At 44.4% G+C, this 20991-nt stretch overlaps 1 protein-coding gene across 1 annotated transcript in view; it reads left to right on the forward strand.

The window, feature by feature from the left end:
• hcn2b (hyperpolarization activated cyclic nucleotide-gated potassium channel 2b) overlaps positions 1-20991 on the forward strand; it is a 135868-nt gene that overhangs the window by 95358 nt on the left and 19519 nt on the right. Inside the window, exon 5 of the mRNA XM_078198764.1 lies at positions 19343-19489. Within this exon, the coding sequence (XP_078054890.1) occupies positions 19343-19489 (147 nt within the window). The remainder of the gene's footprint in view (positions 1-19342; positions 19490-20991) is intronic.

Here is a 20991-nt window from a genome sequence, read left to right on the forward strand (position 1 = left end):
AAATAATATGACTTAAACATCCTCATCATGTAGAATATTTAAGTAGTCCACAAATCCTACAGTAGCTGTTAGAAGAAAAAAGTGTGACTAAATGGATGACACCAAGTAGGTTCTGAGGCAATGAATGTATCCATTCAACATGCTCAGCTGGAGTCCCTTGTGTGGTGTTCAGTACATACAATGAACAGATAATTAATTTTCATGTTTCTCTAAGTGTGGAAAATGTCTTCCATAAGGAAACAAAATCATTGATTGATCGCTACAGCTTGTGACGATTACGCAGTCGAGGCAGAATTGCAGCATGAAGGATTATGAGTAATTGGTTTGAGAGTGGCTCTTGAAGGGATGTATTTGATTAATTTTCATTTGTTCTTAGCGTGTGTAGAAATAGTCCATTCGGTGCAATAATTTGTTTGCTTTTTAATGGAAAAATTCTATAATCCATTCCAAATGTTTATGGGGAAGGAGTGGGGGGGTGGGGGGAATCATCTCAATTAATCATACACATTGACGTCTATTTGAGAGCAAACACACCAGGTTAATATAAAGAAAATAAATCCCAGCACATTCAAGTAAAGGAAGTAAGTTTGTTTAAGATTTCGGAATGGTATATCAGCAGATAACTTTTATACCAATATGGCCAGTTGCAGAAATGTTGGAAAATAAGAGAATCTTTTGGTTTAATAATTGTGTTTTGGAGTATTGACTATTAAGGCCTGATTTTACCATTTTCATTCTCAGTGCTGAATCTGGGCGCAATTCAGATCCGACTTGGAAATCTGTTCTCAGGCGCCCCCATTAGCACTTAGCTCAAAAAAAAATCGCGGGTCTGAATCGTGTTGGGGACGGGGCCTAACGCACCCGGAATGATCGGAGCTTTGAATTGCGCATGTGCAGTTAGAAAAACAACTTGAAAAAGCGCACCCGTGTCAGATCGCTCCCAGGTCGCTTTCTGCGGCCCGGGAGCGAAATGTGGGAGCGATGGCCCCCAAAGACATCACTGTCCCCTTTATCCACCCACCCCCCCCCCCACCGATCGCCCGCAGAGTGGCAGCGGACCCCCCTGCTCCCCCCGATCCACCACCAGAGATACATCTTACCCGCCTCCCTCCCCCGCACTCCCCTCCCAACCAGACAACGATCAGGCCTCCCCGTCCCCCCCCCCCAAAACCAGACAACGATCGGGCATCCTTCCTCCGCCTCCCACCAGAGAATGATCACAGCGCCAGGGACCCGTGTTCGATTCCCGGCTTGGGTCACTGTCTGTGTGGAGTTTACACGTTCTCCTCATATCTGCGTGGGTTTCCTCCGGGTGCTGCGGTCTCCTCCCACAATCCAAGGTGTGCGGGTTAGGTGGATTGGCCATGCTAAATTGCCCCTTACTGTCAGGGGGACTGGCTAGGATAAATGCCAGGGGTTATGGGGATAGGGCCTGGGTGGGATTGTGGTCAGTGCAGACTTGATGGGTCGAATGACCTCCTTCTGCACTGTAGGATTCTATGAAATCATCAGGATTGGGCTTTACATCCCAGTTGATTTTCCTTTCAATGGTCTTTATTGGGATATAAAGTCAACTTGACCACCAGACCCATAACGGTCAGTTCCTGCCTGAGCTGGGGGGAAGGGGGAATAAAGTTAAAATGTTTGTTTGTTTAAACAAATTTCCACCACAATGGAGAGGGCCTCTGACTTATCCAGAATCGCGCCAGAAGCACAAATCTGGAAATCCTGCCCTGGAACCTGGCACCCATCAATTGTCCACATGTTCAAGTCTTTAATCAGATTCCGTTTTCCTAGTGGGATGTTCAGTACATGACTTGACTATTATGGAGAAAATCTAAAGTTTCAGGAGTTCTTTGAAGATCATAAAATCCCTACAATGCAGAAGGAGGCCATTTGACCCTTCGTACCTGCACCGACAACAATCTCACCCAGGCTCTATTACTGTAACCCCATATATTTAGCCTGCTGAACTGATGCTAAAAGGCAATTTAATTTAGCATAGTCAATTCGCCTAAGCTGCTTTTGACTGTGGGAGGAAATTGGAGCACCCGGAGGAAACCCACGCAGACACGGGGAGAATATGCAAGCTCCACGCAGTCACCTGAGGCCGTAATTGAACCTGGGTCCCTGGTACCGTGAGGTAGCAGTGCTAACCACTGTGCCACCATGCCACCCAACTACCCTATTAGATAGATGTGGGGTGCCCTTTTAGATAGTCCAGGGACATTTTTGGTTGAGGTAAGTTGCCCTTTGGGAGAGAACAGGTGCCCTTTAGGAGTGGTCATGCCCTTCTGGAGCGGTCATGCCCTTTGGGATTGTTCAAACATTTGAATGTGCGTAGAAAGTGGAACAGTTAAGCTGTCAAGGGAGCAGCCCAGTTGTCAAGGAATTTAAATCTTCTGGTCTTTAAACTTTTGAAAATACCTTGTGTGATTTAACAAAATTAGTGCTTGCTATTTCATTCAGTCTGTCAACATAAGCCAGAGAGCTATTGGGTGAACACACGGTATTTCACAATCTATCAGTATCAGAGTGGGGTTCCTGTCGGTTTTCAGTTAGATTGACAGCTCCAATTGCTTACAAAGTCTTTGAAGCAGGGCTATAAATATAAATGCTTGACTTTATAAAGGATTAATTAGTGAAGGAAGTAAAATGTAGTGAATGGGTTTTTATCAATGCAAGTGTATTTTTTAAATAGGAAATTCATCAAAAGACATTTAAAACTTTATTCCATTTTATCTCAGCACGGATCCCGAGGTCTACAATGGATGAGGAGGCATAGTAGGTCCAAGAAAAGAGGTCGGTGGACGGGGGTGTAAATGAGTTGGTATTGCTAGTATAGGGCCTATAAAAGATCATGAGGGTGTGTGGAGGGGCATAGGTTGGTATAGAAGATATGAGGGGTTATGGGGGTAGGTACAGGGCCTGAATGTGTTGGCATGTATTGGGGTGTGGGGTGTTTGGGGGCTGGAGGGAATTTTTTTTTGTGTTTTGCAGAGCACTAAGACAAGTCTTTTAAACAGCTTGCCTCCGTGCCCGGCAGCCCTGTGACTGCCTCAGAACTCTTTCAAGATTATCCCGTTATCACCCACCCCTGCACCTCACACAAAAATCAGTCGGGGCACTTCCTACTGAGTTGGGTTGGCGGAGCTGGGCATTTCCTGACCATGTACCCTCGACTTGCCTGCGGAAATTCAAGCCATTGTATCTAATAGGTGATCCAATCAGTTCACTTTAAAAATCTGATCTGAATAGATAGATTTTCTATACTCCAGACCACAGCACGGGCCTTCATTTACTGCGAGCACTTTCTGGTCATTGTATATGGCACGATTATCCACCAGTTCATTTTAATGTGCAGAAAATCCCTGCGTGGCCTGGTTAACATCTGGGGACACCATATTCCTTCTGTCCTTTTGGTGGGTGCAGCTCTGTATGAAGAACTTACTGATACAATCTGCCTTTCTGCATAGAGTAAGGCATAACATAGCTCCATGTCAATAAAATTAGTCAGATATTATCTCTTACAAGGATCAAATGATTTTAATGTACAGATAATGAAGTTAGATTGCATAATGCAATTGTTTGCATGACGAGTGTCTGAGTAAATTTCACCTATACTCCCTATAGTATGGAAGAATAAGAGGCATGGGGCAGCATGGTAGCACAGTGGTTAGCACTGCTGCCTCACAGCGCCAGGGACCTGGGTTCAATTCCGGCCTTGGGTGACTGTCTGTGTGGAGTTTGCACATTCTCTCCATGTCTGCGTGGGTTTCCTCCAGGTGCTCTGATTTCTTCCCACAGTCCAAAGATGTGCAGCTTAGGTGGGTAGGCCATGCTCAATTGCCGCCTAGTGTCAGGTGGACTAGCAGGTAAATATGTGGGGTTATGAGGATAGGGCCTGGGTGGGATTGTGGTCGGTGCAGACTCGATGGGCCAAATGGCCTTCTTCTGCACTGTGGGGATTCTATGATTTTATGAAACATCCAAGATTCTGAAAGGGCAGAGTAGATAGTGAGAGGTTGTTTCCCATGACTGGGGCATTGGGAACACAGGGCCATAGTCTTAGGCTATGGAGTCAATTATTTAGGACTGAGATGAGGTAAGTTCCTGCACTTGGAGGGTTGTGAACCTTTGGGATCGCCTAATACTGTGCAAGCTTCATTGTTGTTTAAGGCGCAGATAGATTTTTGGTCTCTCCAGGAATTAAGGGAAATGGGGAACAGGTAGGTAAGTGTAGCTAAGATAGAAGTAGCAGATCGAGGGTCAGTATGGTGAATGTCTGCTATTTTTCACGTTCTTAATACTATTGTTATATTAGTCTGGCACAAATGGGAGAGTAATTCATGTCACCTTCACTAATGTCAGCCAGGCGTTCAAGAAGGCAACTCACCAGGACCTTCTCAAGGTTAATTAGGGATGGATAATAAATGCTGGCCTGGCCAGTAGTGCCCACATCCCATGAAATAATAAAAATATCGCCATCTTATGCTGAATGTATACAACAGTGTGTTCCATCCCAAACAGTCACAGTGCAGAAACATTGAACAGTGTGTTCATGCTTCTTTGAGTATTTCACAGGAAACAGGTGTCCAGCATAGTCCATGGGGCAAGAGTTAGCCAATCTAGACACAGACTATATTTATTCATCAACATGTTGTATGCAGTGCAGGGGTTAGATCTGTATTGGCATGCAAAGTGAATCCTGAGTCATTCTGACGCCTCTTGGTATTTCTTGAAACTGACAACAGTTCTCGAGGTCTCAACCAGGCTCGATCTCAGCCAGGCCCCACAACCAAAGCAAATTAGTGACTTTGTGCTATTATTTCTACTGAAGAAGGAAGCTCAGCACTATCAGTTCTTGGCCAGTTTTCCACAGAGCAATTCAAGAGCAAAATAGACCGAATGCTGGAATTTTGTTTGTTAATTCGTGGGATAGAGGTGTCACTGACTAGCCAGTACTTATTGCCCATCACTCATTGCCCTTGGGGGGCAGTTCAGAGTCAACCATATTGCTGTGGCTCTGGAATCACATGTAGGCCAGACCAGGTAAGGATGACAGATTTCCTTCCCTAAAGGATATTAAAGAACCGGCACTAATGGGGCAGTACGGTAGCACAGTGAGGGCAGCATGGTAGCACAGTGATTAGCACTGCTGCTTCACAGCTCCAGGGACCTGGGTTCGATTCCCGGCTCAGGTCACTGTCTGTGTGGAGTTTGCACATTCTCCTCGTGTCTGCGTGGGTTTCCTCCGGGTGCTCCGGTTTCCTCCCACAGTCCAAAGATGTGCGGGTTAGGTTGATTGGCCATACTGAAATTGCCCCTTTGTGTCCTGAGATGCGTAGGTTAGAGGGATGAGCAGATAAAATATGTAGGGATATGGGGGTAGGGCTTGGGTGGGATTGTGGTCGGTGCAGACTCGATGGGCCGAATGTCCTCTTTCTGCACTGTAGGGTTCTATGATTCTAACCAGCTTGGTTTTTCTGACAATCGACAATGGTTTCATGGTCATCAGTGGATTCTTAATTCCAGATATTTTTTATTGAATTCAAATTCCACCATCTGCCGTGGCGGGATTCGAATCGGGGTCCCCAGAACATTAGCTGAGTTTCTGGATTAATAGTCTAGTGATAATACCACTAGGTCACCGCCTCCCCATAATTATGAAGTAATAACAGAAAATGTTAGAAATATTTCCAGCATGGGGCGGCACGGTAGCACAGTGGTTAGCACTGCTGCTTCACAGCTCCAGGGTCCCGGGTTCGATTCCCGGCTCGGGTCACTGGCTGTGTGGAGTTTGCGCATTCTCCTCGTGTCTGCGTGGGTTTCCTCCGGGTGCTCCGGTTTCCTCCCACAGTCCAAAGATGTGCGGGTTAGGTTGATTGGCCAGGTTAAAAATTGCCCCTTAGAGTCCTGTGATGCGTAGGTTAGAGGGATTAGTGGGTAAATATGTGGGGGTAGGGCCTGGGTGGGATTGTGGTCGGTGCAGACTCGATGGGCCGAATGGCCTCCTTCTGCACTGTAGGGTTTCTATGATTTCTATGATTTCTATGACTCCACCCATTCAATCAGACCATGGCTGATCTCTTCCTGGTCTTAAATCCACCTCCCCACCTGTTCCCATATCCCTTTAACCCGTTGTTTATCAGAAATATATCTATCTCCTTGAAACCATTTAATGATTCAGACTCCACCGCGCTATAGCGCAGCGAGTTCCACAAATTCACCACCCTCTGCGAGAAGTAGTTCCTTCTCATCTCAGTGTTAAATCTACCGCCACTCAACCTACATCTGTGACCTCTTGTTCTGCATTGCCCCACAAGGGGAAACCACTTGATCCACTTGCCAGGCTGTCCCTGCAAAGTTCCCTGGCTGTGGAAAGCTGACAGCTCCCCACTATTTTCCTACACCCCTTCCCCTCTCCCCACCCCCTCACCGAGCCTGCAAACATGGAGTGAGAAAAGTTCAGCCTGTTAAATTCTCTTTCTCTCCCTGCAGACGCTGCCTGACCTGTTGGGTATTTCCAACACTTTCTGTTTCAATTGCAACAGTGAGGATTTTTTTCAAAGCATAGGGAATTTGGATTTTTTTTCTTTTAAAAGCTGGTACAAAAGATAGTTAAAAGGTTAATGGTATTTCTTTGATGTTGTTTCCTCGTAGACAATAAGCAATAAGCAATTTATTAGTTTGATTAATGCTAGCTTATTATTTGATAAACACTCACACTCACTTTATTGAAAAAGCTTTGATCTCTAATTGTGCCTGTGAACAGTGAGTGATATAAGACAGAGATAGGGACAGCAACATGCACTGAGGCCCTTTGATAAAGGATGCTGCACAGACCATAGGAGTTTTAAAGAGAATACTGCAAAACATTTTGTCAAATAAGATTATTCAGTGATGTGGGAAACCTATATAGCGTTCTTTATTTTCTATCATTATAAAAAGTTAAGTTGTACTGCCTGAATTCAGTGAGTTTGATTATTGCAGAATGAGTGTGTTCATGGCTGAACGTAGGAACATGGGAGTTAGGAACAGAAATCGGCAAATTCAGCCCTTCGAGCCTGTTCCGCCATTCAATCAGATCATAGCTGATCTCTCCCTGGCCTCAAATTCATCTCTCTACATGTTCCCCATATCCCCTCATCCCTTTCTTTATTAGAAATTTATCTATCTTCTTCTTGAAACCATTCAATGATTCAGACTCCACCGTGCTATGGGGCAGTGAGTTCCACAAACTCACCTCCCTCTGCGAGAAGTAACTCCTCCTCATCTCAACCTATACCTGTGACCTCTTGTTCAAGATTGCCCCATAAGAGGAAACATTTGGTCTACATTTACTTTATCAATCCCTTTTTAAAATTTAATATACCTCAATGAGATTCCCTCTCATCCTTCTGAACTCCAGTGAGTATAAGCCCAAACTGTTTAATCTCTCCTCATGCACCAACCTTTTCATCCCTGGAATCAATCTGGTGAACCTCCTCCAGATCCCTCTGTCCGGATGCATTTTGAATCTGCTTTCCGTTTAAGTAATAATTTACCTTTCTATTTTTTCTGCCAAAATAAACAGCCTGACACTTATCCACATTATACTCCATCTGCCAAATTTCGGCCCATTCTCCTCGCCTATCTATATCCGTCTGTAAAATCTTTATATTCTCTTCACTGCCTGCCTTCCCGCCTATTTTAGTATCATCCACAAATTTTGCTTTGTTACACTCTGTTCCTGATTGCAGATCATTTATATAGATTGTAAACAGTTGAGGTCTGAGGACTGACCCCTGTGGCACCCCGCTAGTTATGTTTCACCAGCCAGGAAGGACCCATTTATCCCGACCCTCTGCTCTCTGTCAGTCAGCCAATCCTCAATCCAATCCAGTATTCTACCCCCAATCCCCTGCAACCTCACCTTCTGGATCACTCTTTATGTGGCACCTTGCCTTCTGGAAGTCCCGATATACCACATCCACAGGTTCTCCACTATCCACCTTGCTGGTTATGTCCTCAAAGCAGTCAAGCAAGTTTGTCAAATATGACTTATCCTTCATAAAACCATGCTGACAATGGTGGATCGAGCTTTGTTTTTCCAAATGCTCATTCATCTCCCCCTTAATGATTGATTCCAGCAACTTCCCACCATGGAGGTCAAACTAATCGGCCTATAGTTTTCTACTTTTGCCTCTCTCCCTTTTTCAATAAGGGTCACATTTGCGTGTTTCCAATCCACTGGGAACTTACCAGAATCCAAGAAATTTTGAAATTTCAAAACCAATGCATCCACTATCTCTGCTGCCACCTCCTTTAATACCCTAGCGTGCAGGCCATCAGGTCCCGGAGACTTATCTGCCTTTAATACCATTAGTTTTTTCAGTACTTTCTCCCTAGTGATGGTTAATGTGTGGAGCTGGAGAAGCAGTACCATTTGCATTAAAATATAACAGGTAGAGAGAATCATAGAATCCCTACAGTGCAGAAGGAGGCCATTTGGCCCATCAAAAGTACACCAACTCTCTGACCGAGAATCTTACCCAGACCCTCTCTGCCATCTTATCCCCGTAACCCCACACACTTATCAAGGCTAATCCATCTAGCCAATACATCTTTGGATAGTAAGGACCAATTTACCATGGCCAGTCCATTTAACCTTCACATCTTTGGACATGGGAGGAAACTGGAGCACCCGCAGGAAACCCACGCAGACACAGGAAGAATGTGCAAACTCCACACAGATGGTCACCCAAGGCCGGTATTGAACCCGGGTCCCTGGCACTGCAGTGCTAACCACTGTGCTGCTGCTGAGGAGTCGAGGAGGAGTAAGCTCATGGCTTAGACTGAGTAACACCATCTTGTATATCTGTAAATTGTTATGGTCATCCAATAAATCAGTTATTGTTCAGGAATATTGCAACCGTTCCTTAGCCAGTTGCAACAAACATACAACATGGCATCATTGGTGGTCTCCTGCAACAATTATAACAGTCGTTCTGTATGTCACCTTGAAATAAAGCAAGTTAACGTATTTATATCGACCTTCTCTCGTGAAGACACATTTGGGCAACAGACATATTGCCCAGGTCAGATCATAAGGTGATGATATTGGTAGACGCATGGCTTACAGTATTATTAAAAAAATAGGAAAATGTGAGTCAGCCAGAAAGCAAGATTTTCAGACCACCAATGCCAGTGGAAATGAATATTAGACGTTTGGCCGATCTGTGACATCAGATTTACAATGGACGGCAATTTGAATATCTCCCCTGTGATTTCTACTGGGCTGTGTTCACCAAGGTGAGGAATGTTAGTGTTGGAAAATGGAGCTCGTCCCATTTTAGTGTCAGAATTAAGCATTCCCAAGCATTGTGTAAGTAAAAGCAGATGGAAAGGTCATAGAATCTTAGGGCCCTATTTTACCATTTTGATTCTAAATGCTGGGCGGAATTGAAACTGGGAGTGTTTCAGATCCGACTTTTAGACCCGTTCTCAGCCGCCCCCATTCGCACTCTCCCTGAAAAAATATCAGCGATTCCGAATCACGCTGCAAAAGCCTGTGGGTGGGGCTTAATGCATCCAAAATCCCGCAGCTCCGATCGGCACCTCCAACTGCGCATGCGCAGAAAACAAATTATAGAATGCTGCTCCCCTGCCACATCGCTCCCGGGCCGGATGACGCCTCCCCTTGGCCCCCACAGACATTGCCCCATCCCCACAAAATTACTGACCCCCTTATCCCCCCCACTTGGGGCACTAAGGGACAACTTAGCATGGCCAATCCACCTAACCTGTGCACATGTGGACCATAGGAAGAAACTGGAGCACCAGGAGGAAACCCACGCAGACACGGGGAGAGTGTACAAACTCCACACAGACAATCACCCAAGGCCGGAATTGAACCCGGACCCCTGGAGCTATGAGACAGCAGTGCTTACCACTGTGCCACCTTGTCAGTCCATCTCTATAAGAATAGGCTCTAACCTGAGACAAAGCATAAGGCAGCGTGGTGGCACTGCTAAGGCAACACGGTGGCACAATGGTACGACGGCACGGTGGCACAGTGGTTACAGTGGTTAGCACTGCTGCCTCACAGCACCAGGGACCAGGGTTCAATTCTGGCTTCAGGTCAGTGTCTGTGTGGAGTTTGCACATTCTCCCCGTGTCTGCGTGGGTTTCCTCCGGGTGCTCCCGTTTCCTCCCACAGTCCAAGCATGTGCAGGTTAGGTGGATTGGCCATGCTACATTACCCCTTGGTGTCAGGGGGACTAGCAGGGTAAATATATGGGGTTAAGGGGATCGGGCCTGAGTGGGATTGTTGTCAGTGCAGGCTCAATGGGCCAAATGGCCTCCTTCTGTGCTGTAAGGATTCTCTCTGTGGATTCTCTGCGATAATTGTGACATGTTTTTCATTGCCACACCAGACATCCTGTTAGATCTGAGTGAGGCTGTTAATTACTGCCAAATTAGGGAGTGTTGTTGTGTCAGCCCATACTCACAAGGTATTGAATTCAGACACAAGACCATTCATTACATCCAGCAGACAGAGCAGACATTCGTGTGAGCAGCCAGGTCCCAGAGGTAAAAAGATCAGCATCTAACCAGTTGTACCAAGGAGATTATCCACCGGCCTACTGTTGTCATGGCTGCACCATATCTCCAAGGAGCCAGCTGTGTATCCTTCCTACTCTTTTCAAAATCAAAACATGAGGCATTTACTGAGAGAAGCGTCTGTTGATTTGTGTTATTTTCTCCTTTGGCACAAGGAATGGAGTCTTGATTGAATGTATCTTGAGAACCATTAGTGTGTCTGTGATGCACTACTGTGGAAAAAATGAGTAATTTGCTCAAGTTCTAGCTGCACTGGTACCTGCTGAAGCACAGATAGGAGCATGAGCAACAAAACAATAATTCAGTGACCTTAACACGGTAGAAGAATATTCTTATCTGGGGCAGAATTTTATATCCCCCTGCCGGCAAGGCTGTAAAATTCCTAAGATGGCCATCCCCACTGGGTTCTCGCCCGTCTTGACCGCTCTGAAACTTTACTGAGGCTCGGATGAGGCCTAGGCCGCAGCCCCACCCCCCCACCACTCTTGCCCCAATTGAGACCCTTAAATTAATGACCACCTGTGGGCCAGGTCTCATCCAGCCTCTATTTTCAAGTTGGCAGGAGGAGTTCAGAGGCTGTTGGGAAGCCTGAAGGATGACACTGCTCAGGCCTCGGATGGGAAGATGGGTTGAGGTTTTGCGGGGGAGGGGTGCACATCTCCCTATCAACGGCTTCCTGTCAACATTGGGTGTCCTTCCGAAAGGATCTGGTCACTGTGGGTGCTTGCTCTCCACTGCACTGCCCTCAATGCCATCTCCACCATCATCCCTACTCCACTCCACCCACACCCCAACAAACCTCAACTCCCCTCCCCACTCTGAGACCCCCAAAACCTACCTGGTCCTGGACTTCAGGGAGTAGAATCATAGAGTCAGAGAGGTTCACAGCATGGAAACAGGCCCTTCGGCCCAACTTGCTCATGCCACCTTTTTTTTAAAAAACCCCTAAGTTAATCCCAATTGCCCGCATTTGGCCCCTGTCCCTCTATATCCATCGTACCCATGTAACTATCTAAATGCTTTTTAAAAGACAAAATTGTATCCGCCTCTACTACAGCTTGTTCCAGACACTCACCACCCTCTGTGTGAAAACATTGCCCCTCTGAACACTTTTGTATCTCTCCCCTCTCACCTTAAACCTATGCCCTCTAGTTTTAGACTCCCCTATCTTTGGGAAAAGCTATTGACTATCTAGCTGATCTATGCCCCTCATTATTTTATAGACCTCTATAAGGTCACCCCTGAGCTTCCTACGCTCCAGAGAGAAAAGTCCAGTCTATTCAGCCCCTCTCAACTCAATCCATCAAGTCCCGGTAGCATCCCAGTAAATCTTTTCTGCACTCTCTAGTTTAATAATATCCTTTCTATAATAGGGTGACCAGAATTGCACACAGTATTCCAAATGTGGCCTTACCAATGTCTTGTAAAACTTCAATAAGACATTCCAACTCCTGTATTCAATGTTCTAACCGAAGAAACCAAGCATGCCGAATGCCTTCTTCACCACTCTGTCCACCTATGACTCCACTTTCAAAGAGCTATGAACATGTACCCTAGATCTCTTTGTTCTGTAACTCTTCCCAACGCCCTACCATTAATTGAGTAAGTCCTGCCCTGGTTCAATCTACCAAAATGCATTACCTCGCATTTGTCTAAATTAAACTCCATCTGCCATTTGTTAGTCCACTGGCCCAATTGATCAAGATCCCGTTGCAATTGGAGATAACTTTCTTCACTGTCCACTATGCCACCAATCTTCGTGCCATCTGCAAACTTACTAATCATGCCTCCTATCATAGAATCATAGAAATCCTACAGTGCAGAAAGAGGCCATCTGGCCCATTGATTCTGCACCGACCACAATCGCACCCAGGCCCTACCCCAATATCCCTGCACATTTACCCGCTAACCCCTCTAACCTACGCATCTCAGGACACTAAGGGGCAATTTAGCATGGCCAATCAACCTAACCTAACCTAACTATATTCTCATCCAAATCATTAATATAAATGACAAATAACAGTGGACCCAGCACTGATCCCTGAGGCACACCGCTGGTCACAGGCCTCCAGTTTGAAAAACAACTCTCTACAACCACCCTCTGGCTTCTGTCAAGAAGCCAATTTTGTATCCATTTAGATACCTCACCCTGGATCCCGTGAGATTTAACCTTATGCAACAACCTACCACGCGGTACCTTGTCAAAGGCCTTGCTAAAGTCCATGTAGACAACATCAACTGCGCTGCCCTCATCTACCTTCTTGGTTATCCCTTCAAAAAGCTCAATCAAATTCGTGAGACATGATTTTCCACTCACAAAGCCAGGCTGACTGTCCCTAATCAGTACTTGCGTCTCTAAATGCCTGTAGATCCTGTCTCTCAAAATACCTTCCAACAATTTACTCATTACAGATGTGAGGCTCACTGGCCTGTGGTTCCCGGGCTTTTCCCTGCAGCCCTTTTTAAACAAAGGCACGACATTTGCCACTCTCTCCAATCTTCAGGCACCTCACCCGTGACTATCGATGATTCAAATATCTCGGCTAGGGGACCCGCAATTTCCTCCCTAGCCTCCCACAATGTCCTGGGATACACTTCATCAGGTCCCGGGGATTTATCTACCTGGGTGCACTTTAAGACTTTTAGCACCACCTTCTCTGTAATATGTACACTCCTCAAGACATCGAACCCCTACAGTGCAAAAGGAGGCCATTTTGCCCATCGAGCCTACATCAACAACAATCCCACCCAGGCCCTATCCCCATAACCCCCAAATTTACCCCTGACACTAAGTGGCAATCTAACAAGGGCAATCAACCTAATCCGCACATCTTTGGAGTGTGGGAGGAAACCGGAGCACCCGGAGGAAACCCACGCAGACATGGGGAGAACATGCAAATTCCACACAGGCAGTCACCAGAGGCCGGAATTGAACCCTGGTCCTTGGTGCTATGAAGCAGCGGAGCTAACCACTGTGCCATCATGCCACCCTCTTAGCCTCTTGGAATTGCTTGCAGTCCCAGTCCTGGCCCCTGCAGCTTGTGGTGCTGTTGGGATGAGATGAGATTAGCCATTAGCCCTCTGAGACAGGACTTCCTCCCAAATGAGGGATGGAATTCCTACCTCCAGCCAATTAACACTCATTGGCATGCAGGACAGCGAGTATTGGTGGCAATGTGTTCGCTGCCAATTTCTTGGATGGTAGGAAAGGAAACTCTGCCATCTGAAAATGCCCTAACTGAACCTACACTTTCTGGAATGACAGCAACATTGTGGGTTGCTGTGGGCCGGTGCTCACTCCATTCTCCATTCTTGTGTAAAATTGCTTTCAGCTGAAGGGTTTCATTATCCCCATCTATAGATCTATAGCGCCAGTAACTGGGACCCAGACTCCATACAAAATGAAGAAAGATTCAAATGGATGGTAACAGCCAATGTTACCAGGGACCAAAGGACAAGACAGAAAATTAGTGATGCCTGACATTACCAGAGAAGATTCATGTTCTTGTCACCATAAAGAAAGAGAGAAGCTGCATTTTTATAATGCGTTTCATGATCTTAGGATGTCCCAGAGTGCTTTACAGCCAATGAAGTACTCTTGACGTGTAGCCATTGTTGTAATGTGGAACGCAAGGCAGCCAATTAGCACATAACATGGCCCCACCAGAACAAATGAAATAAATGGCCAGGTTAGGATAGAGAATCCCTACAGTGCAGAAGAGGCCAGTCTGCAGCAACTTGTTGACAGAGGAACATTTCAGGCCCTCTCCCCACCCTATCCCCGTAACCCCACACATTTCCTATGGCTAATTCATCTAACCTACACATCCTGGGACACTAAGGGGCAATCTAGCAAGGCCAACCCACCTAACCCACACATCTTTGGAATGTGGGACGAAACTGGGGCACCCGGAGGAAACCCACGCAGACACGAGGAGAACGTGCAAACTCCACACAATCACTCAAGCCCGGAATTGAACTTGGGTCTCTCGAACTGTGAGGCAGCTATGCTAACCACTGTGTTACCTTGCCATCCACGGCCCCAGTTGACCAAGATCAAGACACCAGGAGAATTCCCCTGCTTTCTTTGAATAATTCCTTGACTATTTTACACCCACTCAAGAGACAAGATGGGAACTCTTCTTAAAGCCTCCTGTACAAGATGGCAACTCCAGCCTCAGCTCTCTGCTAAAATCTGTGTGCAATCAGGATCCTGAGCTGCCCGTTGCTTGCTATTTTAACACACAATCCTGCTCCCATGCCCACACGTCTGTCCTTGGCTTGCTGCAATGTTCCAGAGAAGCTCAACGCAAACTGGAGGAACAGCGCTTCATCTTCCGGCTGGGCACTTTACAACCTTCCGGTCTCAACATCAAATTCAACAACTTCAATGATTAGCTCTACGTCACCTCGACCCCGTTGTTTTCATTTGATTTAATTTTTAACTTTAATTTCTTTATCATCTTTATTTTTCTTTTCCTCCTCCCACTCTTTCCCCCTATTTTATCCCTTTTCTTACTTTTTGTGCCCTTTTGTTTCTCTTTTCCCCCTTTTTCTCAATGTTACCCATTTCCCCCCTCCCCCCACATCTTCATCTGTCACAGCTTACCCTCTGATTTCAGCTTCTCCGGTGTTTGGTCATTCACACCTTCTATTCTCTCAATGGACTCCATTAGCAGCTTTCCCCTTGTTTTTGTGGCTATGACTCATCTTCCATTCTCTCACCCCACAGTATAATTATCTTCCACTTTCTGTGCCTTTCAGCTTTGACAAAGGGTCATCTGGACTTGAAACGTCAGCTCTCTTGCTCTCCTTACAGATGCTGCCAGACCTGCTGAGATTTTTCAACATTTTCTCTTTTGGTCTCAACTCTGTGCTGTAGTGCTAACCTAAAACCTGTGTTCGAGCCCTGGAATGGGGCTTGAATACAAGACTTGCCAGCTCAGTCCTATTCACAGTTATGGGTGACAATCTCTGAAATAAATATCTCCTTCACAAAGAACTCTCCTTCCCTTACAATTAACAACAGGCTAACAAAATCATAGGTTTGGAAAGCTGACTGTTCCTACGATTAAATGGCAACTATTAATTATAGAGGGGGAAAAGCCTTGCTCTTTTTCTTATAATTGGAATTTTAACTTCATTGCAATGTTGAATAAATGTGAAAGAATGGAGATAATCTCTAATTTATAGGCTTTTCTTGAGTAATGAGTACTATAATGTCTCTCTCTCTCTCTCTCTCTATATATATATATATATAATATATATATTTAATATATATATAAACTCAAAATCCATTTAATTTCTATATGCAAGGTCAGATATTTATGTTGGTCGGTAATTAAATCCCAGTTGAAAAAAAGGGATTTTTGAATGGTTGTATATGTCACACAGTGGCTATGTTTGTCAATGTTTATCACATGTAACTCCCACCATTGCTCGAACATTCTACCTCACAAATCAGATCAATAACAAGTGTTAAGCAATTGTTTAAGTTATGTTTGTGTATTATAATTTGCACATTTTGTGCAATGCTTGAATATTAAAGGGGATAAAACATTAAGGTTGCCTGCTGGTAGGGCTATGTGGGGAACTGATAGAACTGGGAGGGTTAGGCAATAATCATAGAATCCCTACAGTGTAAAAGGAGGCCATTCGGCCCATCGAGTCTGCACCGACTCGCACCCAGGCTTGCCCTGTAACCCCATGTATTCACTCCACTAACCTATATATCTTGGGACAATAAGGGGCAATTTTGCATGGTCAATCCACCTAACCTGTACATCTTTTGGACTGTGAGAGGAAACTCACGCAGACACAGGGAGAACGTGCAAACTCCGCACAGACAGTGACCCAAGCTGGGAATCGAACCTGGGTTCCTGACACTGAGACAGCAGTGCTAACCATTGTGCCACTGGGCCACCCTGGTAACGATTGGGAAATTTGTATGCAACTGGATGGGTGGGATTTTCCACGCAACCTGCCACATGTTTCGCGGAGATGGCCCATTCACGCCGATGGGATCTTCTGGTCCTGCCGTTGTCAATGGGGTTTAGTGTTGAATGTGCATCTCGCCGCCAGGAACCATGTGGTGAGGGTACGCCATCAGTAGGACCAGAAGTTCCCATCATCATGAACAGCCGGACAATTCTTCGGTCACTAAGATGGATTCTTCTCATTCCCTCATATCTTGGACAGCAATTGAAAAACAAATCCACTCTGACTTAACAGTGGGATATAGATGAGTAGGGATGAACATGAGGGGTTACATTTTTAACGTACTATGATAATAACAGATGGTTAAGATTGAATAATACAAATCTTAGTGTTCAACTCAATTGCTGGATTCTGTAATTATTAGTTGGCTAATCATAATTGCAGCTAAATGGGTAGCAACAATTGCATGGCACAGTAATTAAAACACACACGCAGACTGTTTGGTCCAATGATGCTGTTAATGCTCCTCGGGAGAAATAGTCCAAACTCCAAGAGTGGAATTTTCCCGTCCCGCCCACCACGGGAATTGTAGTGGACGGGGAAGCGGATCATGCAAAGGCCCATTGACCTTGGGTGGGATTTTCCGGTCTTGAGGTGAGCGCCGCTGGAAAATCCCACCCCAAGTGTTCGTTCTGTTCCATATTCCTTGTCCTTCGATCATCTATGTGACATTTTCTTAAAATATTAACATGATCCCTGCCTCAGTCATTCAAAACCCTCTATGTAAAGAAGGTTTGTCCTGCTCTGTCCTAAATCTCTTACATTTAATCTGTGTCCCCTGGTTCTAAACCAGAGGTTTCCAAACTTTACTCATTTAAAACCTATAAGTTGTCCACGTGGCCCTACCAGCAGGCAGCTTTAATATTTTATCCTCTTTACTGCCCAAGCATTGCACAAAATGTGTAAATTACAATATAAAAATACAACTTAAACTGTTCCTTAACACTTGCTGTTGATCTGACTTGTGAAGTAAAATGTTTGAGCGTAGGCGGATAATGGTTGGAGTGACGTGATAAATTTAGCCAAGTCCATCACGCAAACCAGCCTCTCATCCATTGACTCCATCTACGCTTCCCGCTGCCTTGGGAAAGCAGCCAGCCTAATCAAGAACCCCGCACACCCCAGACATACTCTCTTCCACCTTCTTCAATCGGGGAAAAAGATACAAAAATCTGAGGTCAAATACCAACCGACTCAAGAATAGCTTCTTCCCTGCTGCCATCAGACTTTTGAATGGGCCTACCATATATTAAGCTGATCTTTGTCTGCACCCTAGCTACGACTGTAACTCTATATTCTGCACCCTCTCCTTTCCTTCTCCCTTATGTACTCTATGAATGGTATGTTTTTGTCTGCGTAGCGTGCAAAATAATACTTTTCACTGTATCCCAATACGTGACAATAAATCAAACCAATTCAATTATTGTCAAACATAGCTAGTGTCACATACACAACCAAAAAAAAATCAACCAGAATTAATTCTGAGCTCTTCATGGTTGCTGGATAACTAACAACAAGCTGTGATGTATGGTGACCGGAGGTAAGGGCTTTGTGCATCATCGTGTCTGTGTTTTCACCTTGAAGTACATTATTGATTTTATGTAACAAATACCGAAAGTTTTCAAATACCTGAGTAACTTATTTTAAAAATGTAATAAATAAAAATAATTAGTGATGAAACAAAACAATTAATAAATAAAATCTACATTAGATAATTTCTCATATATACCTCCCATGGATATCTTGCATATAGCCCCAGCAATACCAATATTCCAAATTCTTACCAATAATTAATTCCTGGTGCGGAATACAAAATTTCAGTAAACAGCTCCTTCATTTTACAGGAACCGACTTTTATGATTATTCAGATGTTCATTCAGTCCATTTTCAAAATGCCAGCACATTTTGCTTGTCCACATTATGAATAAAGCTTTGAGCCAATTTATGGGGGGCGGAGAGAGGGGAGGGGGGGGGGCGGGGGTGCCTTTTCCATTAGGGACCCTTATTGGAAAATACTTTATTATTGATGCATGCCTAGTGGGCGAGATCCTTCACTGGGTTATGGACTTGGCAAATTACCCTCGTTTTGCCCATTATTTTGTGAGATTGTCCTGTTGGTAATAATCTGCCACCTTTTGAAAAATACTCCAACAGAGGTAGAAAATACCAGTGCGCAAGTTTAATTGGAATTATGCTGTGGCAAATTACAGGGGCCTTAATGTTACAAAGCCTTAAGGTCTTAATGTTGTGCAATACATATTAGAAATGTAACAATGGACAAAATGTTGACGCCTGCGGCCCAGCGGTAATTTCCAACATAAAGTATGTAATACTGCGATTATTGACAGGACCATGGAAAATGAATTCCAGGAAACAAATACTTAACACATTATAGGTGAATTATGATGAATTATTCTAAATGCTTAAATATGAATGTGTTCTCTACCTTCGATTCCATCTGCAATAACCGATTATATGCATTAGAGTGCTGTGGTTTGGCATTGATATTGAATTATGACCTTGATTTATATTCTCCAAGGTATTAGCAAGTGAGTTGTTTATTACACATCTGCTGACTGCGGATCATTTCTTTCATAAGGTCAAATTTGTTCCTGATTTGATACATACCTGTCCCCAGTAAGAGTGTTTCATGCTCAGTAACTTTACATTTCCAATTAGCACTATTTACTTCTTGACTGAAACTATGCTGTATCCAATGACAGGCTTTCTTTCTGTACAGTACAAGCAAGTGGAGCAGTACATGTCTTTTCACAAGCTACCGGCTGATTTCCGGCAAAAGATTCATGACTATTACGAACATCGTTACCAGGGGAAAATGTTTGATGAGGACAATATACTGGGAGAGCTAAATGAACCGCTTAGAGAAGTAAGTTTATAAGCACTTGTAAGTCGCATATTTTAATTTAGGGCTAGTTTGTTACTGTAATCTGTTAGGATGCTCGGTTGAGTCTTGTGTAAGTCACTTATGGGGTCAATCTGCAAATAAGTTGAGAAAGAAACTTGCCTTATCAGGACCGGATGCTAGCATGAGACAGCGCTACCATTCATTTCAACTGCTGACAGTAAAGAGTGTTTTAAGATAGCGGTTGTGACAAGTTAACAAGACATGCACAAAATCCCTGGTGCCCCCTGTTCTCTGTAACCTCCCACAACGTGTTCCTATTTTTATCAATCATGGAACCACATAATACTGAGTCACTTGTCAAATTCGGATCAGGATCCTTTGATTCCCAATCCAACATTGCCAATGGTGCTAGATTAAGATAATAAGACACAATTATGATGGAATAAAATAACACTTATTTTTTAAAAAGTATTAACAACAAACAAGAAATTAAAGTTTGTAATCCCTTGAAGCTATAAAATGGTGGAAATGCACATGGGTGATTAACATCGGAAAGAGGAAGAGAAGTTAACACACACTGTTAACCTAATTTTTTCTCTACCTATTTATTGATTTGCTGTGCATGTCTTCAATGTTCTCTGTTTAACTAAAATTATTCATATTTCAGTATTAGAGCAAAATTCCACAGAAAATCAGATACATTTGACCATAAGACCATAAGACATAGGAGCAGAATTAGGCCACTCGGCCCATCGAGTCCACTCCGCCATTCAATCATGGCTGATATTTTTCTCATCCCCATTCTCCTGCCTTTTCCCATAACCCCTAATCCCCTTATTAATCAAGAACCTATCTATCTCTGTCTTAAAGACACTCAATGACCTGGCCTCCACAGCCTTCTGCGGCAGAGTTCCACAGATTCACCACTCTCTGGTGAACTCTCTGGCTGAATAATGGATGAATTAATTTAAAATAACACATTTGGAAAATCAACGTCAAGAATTCACATGATCTGTCACCTCAGTAGACCCTACTATGTGGGTTTAGTTGCAATGGAGAGAAAAGAAGATAGTGTGGCTATGCTATTTGCATGACAATATATATATTATTATTGTTATTCATCATTCTACTTGAGCTCGGTGTGAAAATATTCAGGCAAGTTTTTAAACTCCAAAATCCTTAAGCAATATGAACCAAATATTTGGTTTATGGGTGGTGACATGCATTTTGATTCCAAGCCACCATGCCATGACTGGTGTGACACGACCAGGTTTCTACATGGCAAGTTCCTGATTGCTGTTTGACTACCAGAGTGGAGCCTAAAGCATGAACCTTGACTTCCTGATGCCCTGGGAGATGCAGAACTTTCCTCCCAAGAGTCTCCCATGGGAGACCCAACCAATGTCAATGGAAATCAACTCCTCTACACGCACAACTTGCGCAACAGCCAAACTCAGAAAAAGCACTGAGAACCACAGGGTTGCATATTCTGTGTGATTCAATGGAAATAGTGCTATGTACTC

Source organism: Mustelus asterias, chromosome 26 (assembly GCF_964213995.1).
Source record: "Mustelus asterias chromosome 26, sMusAst1.hap1.1, whole genome shotgun sequence".
NCBI lineage: Eukaryota > Metazoa > Chordata > Chondrichthyes > Carcharhiniformes > Triakidae > Mustelus > Mustelus asterias.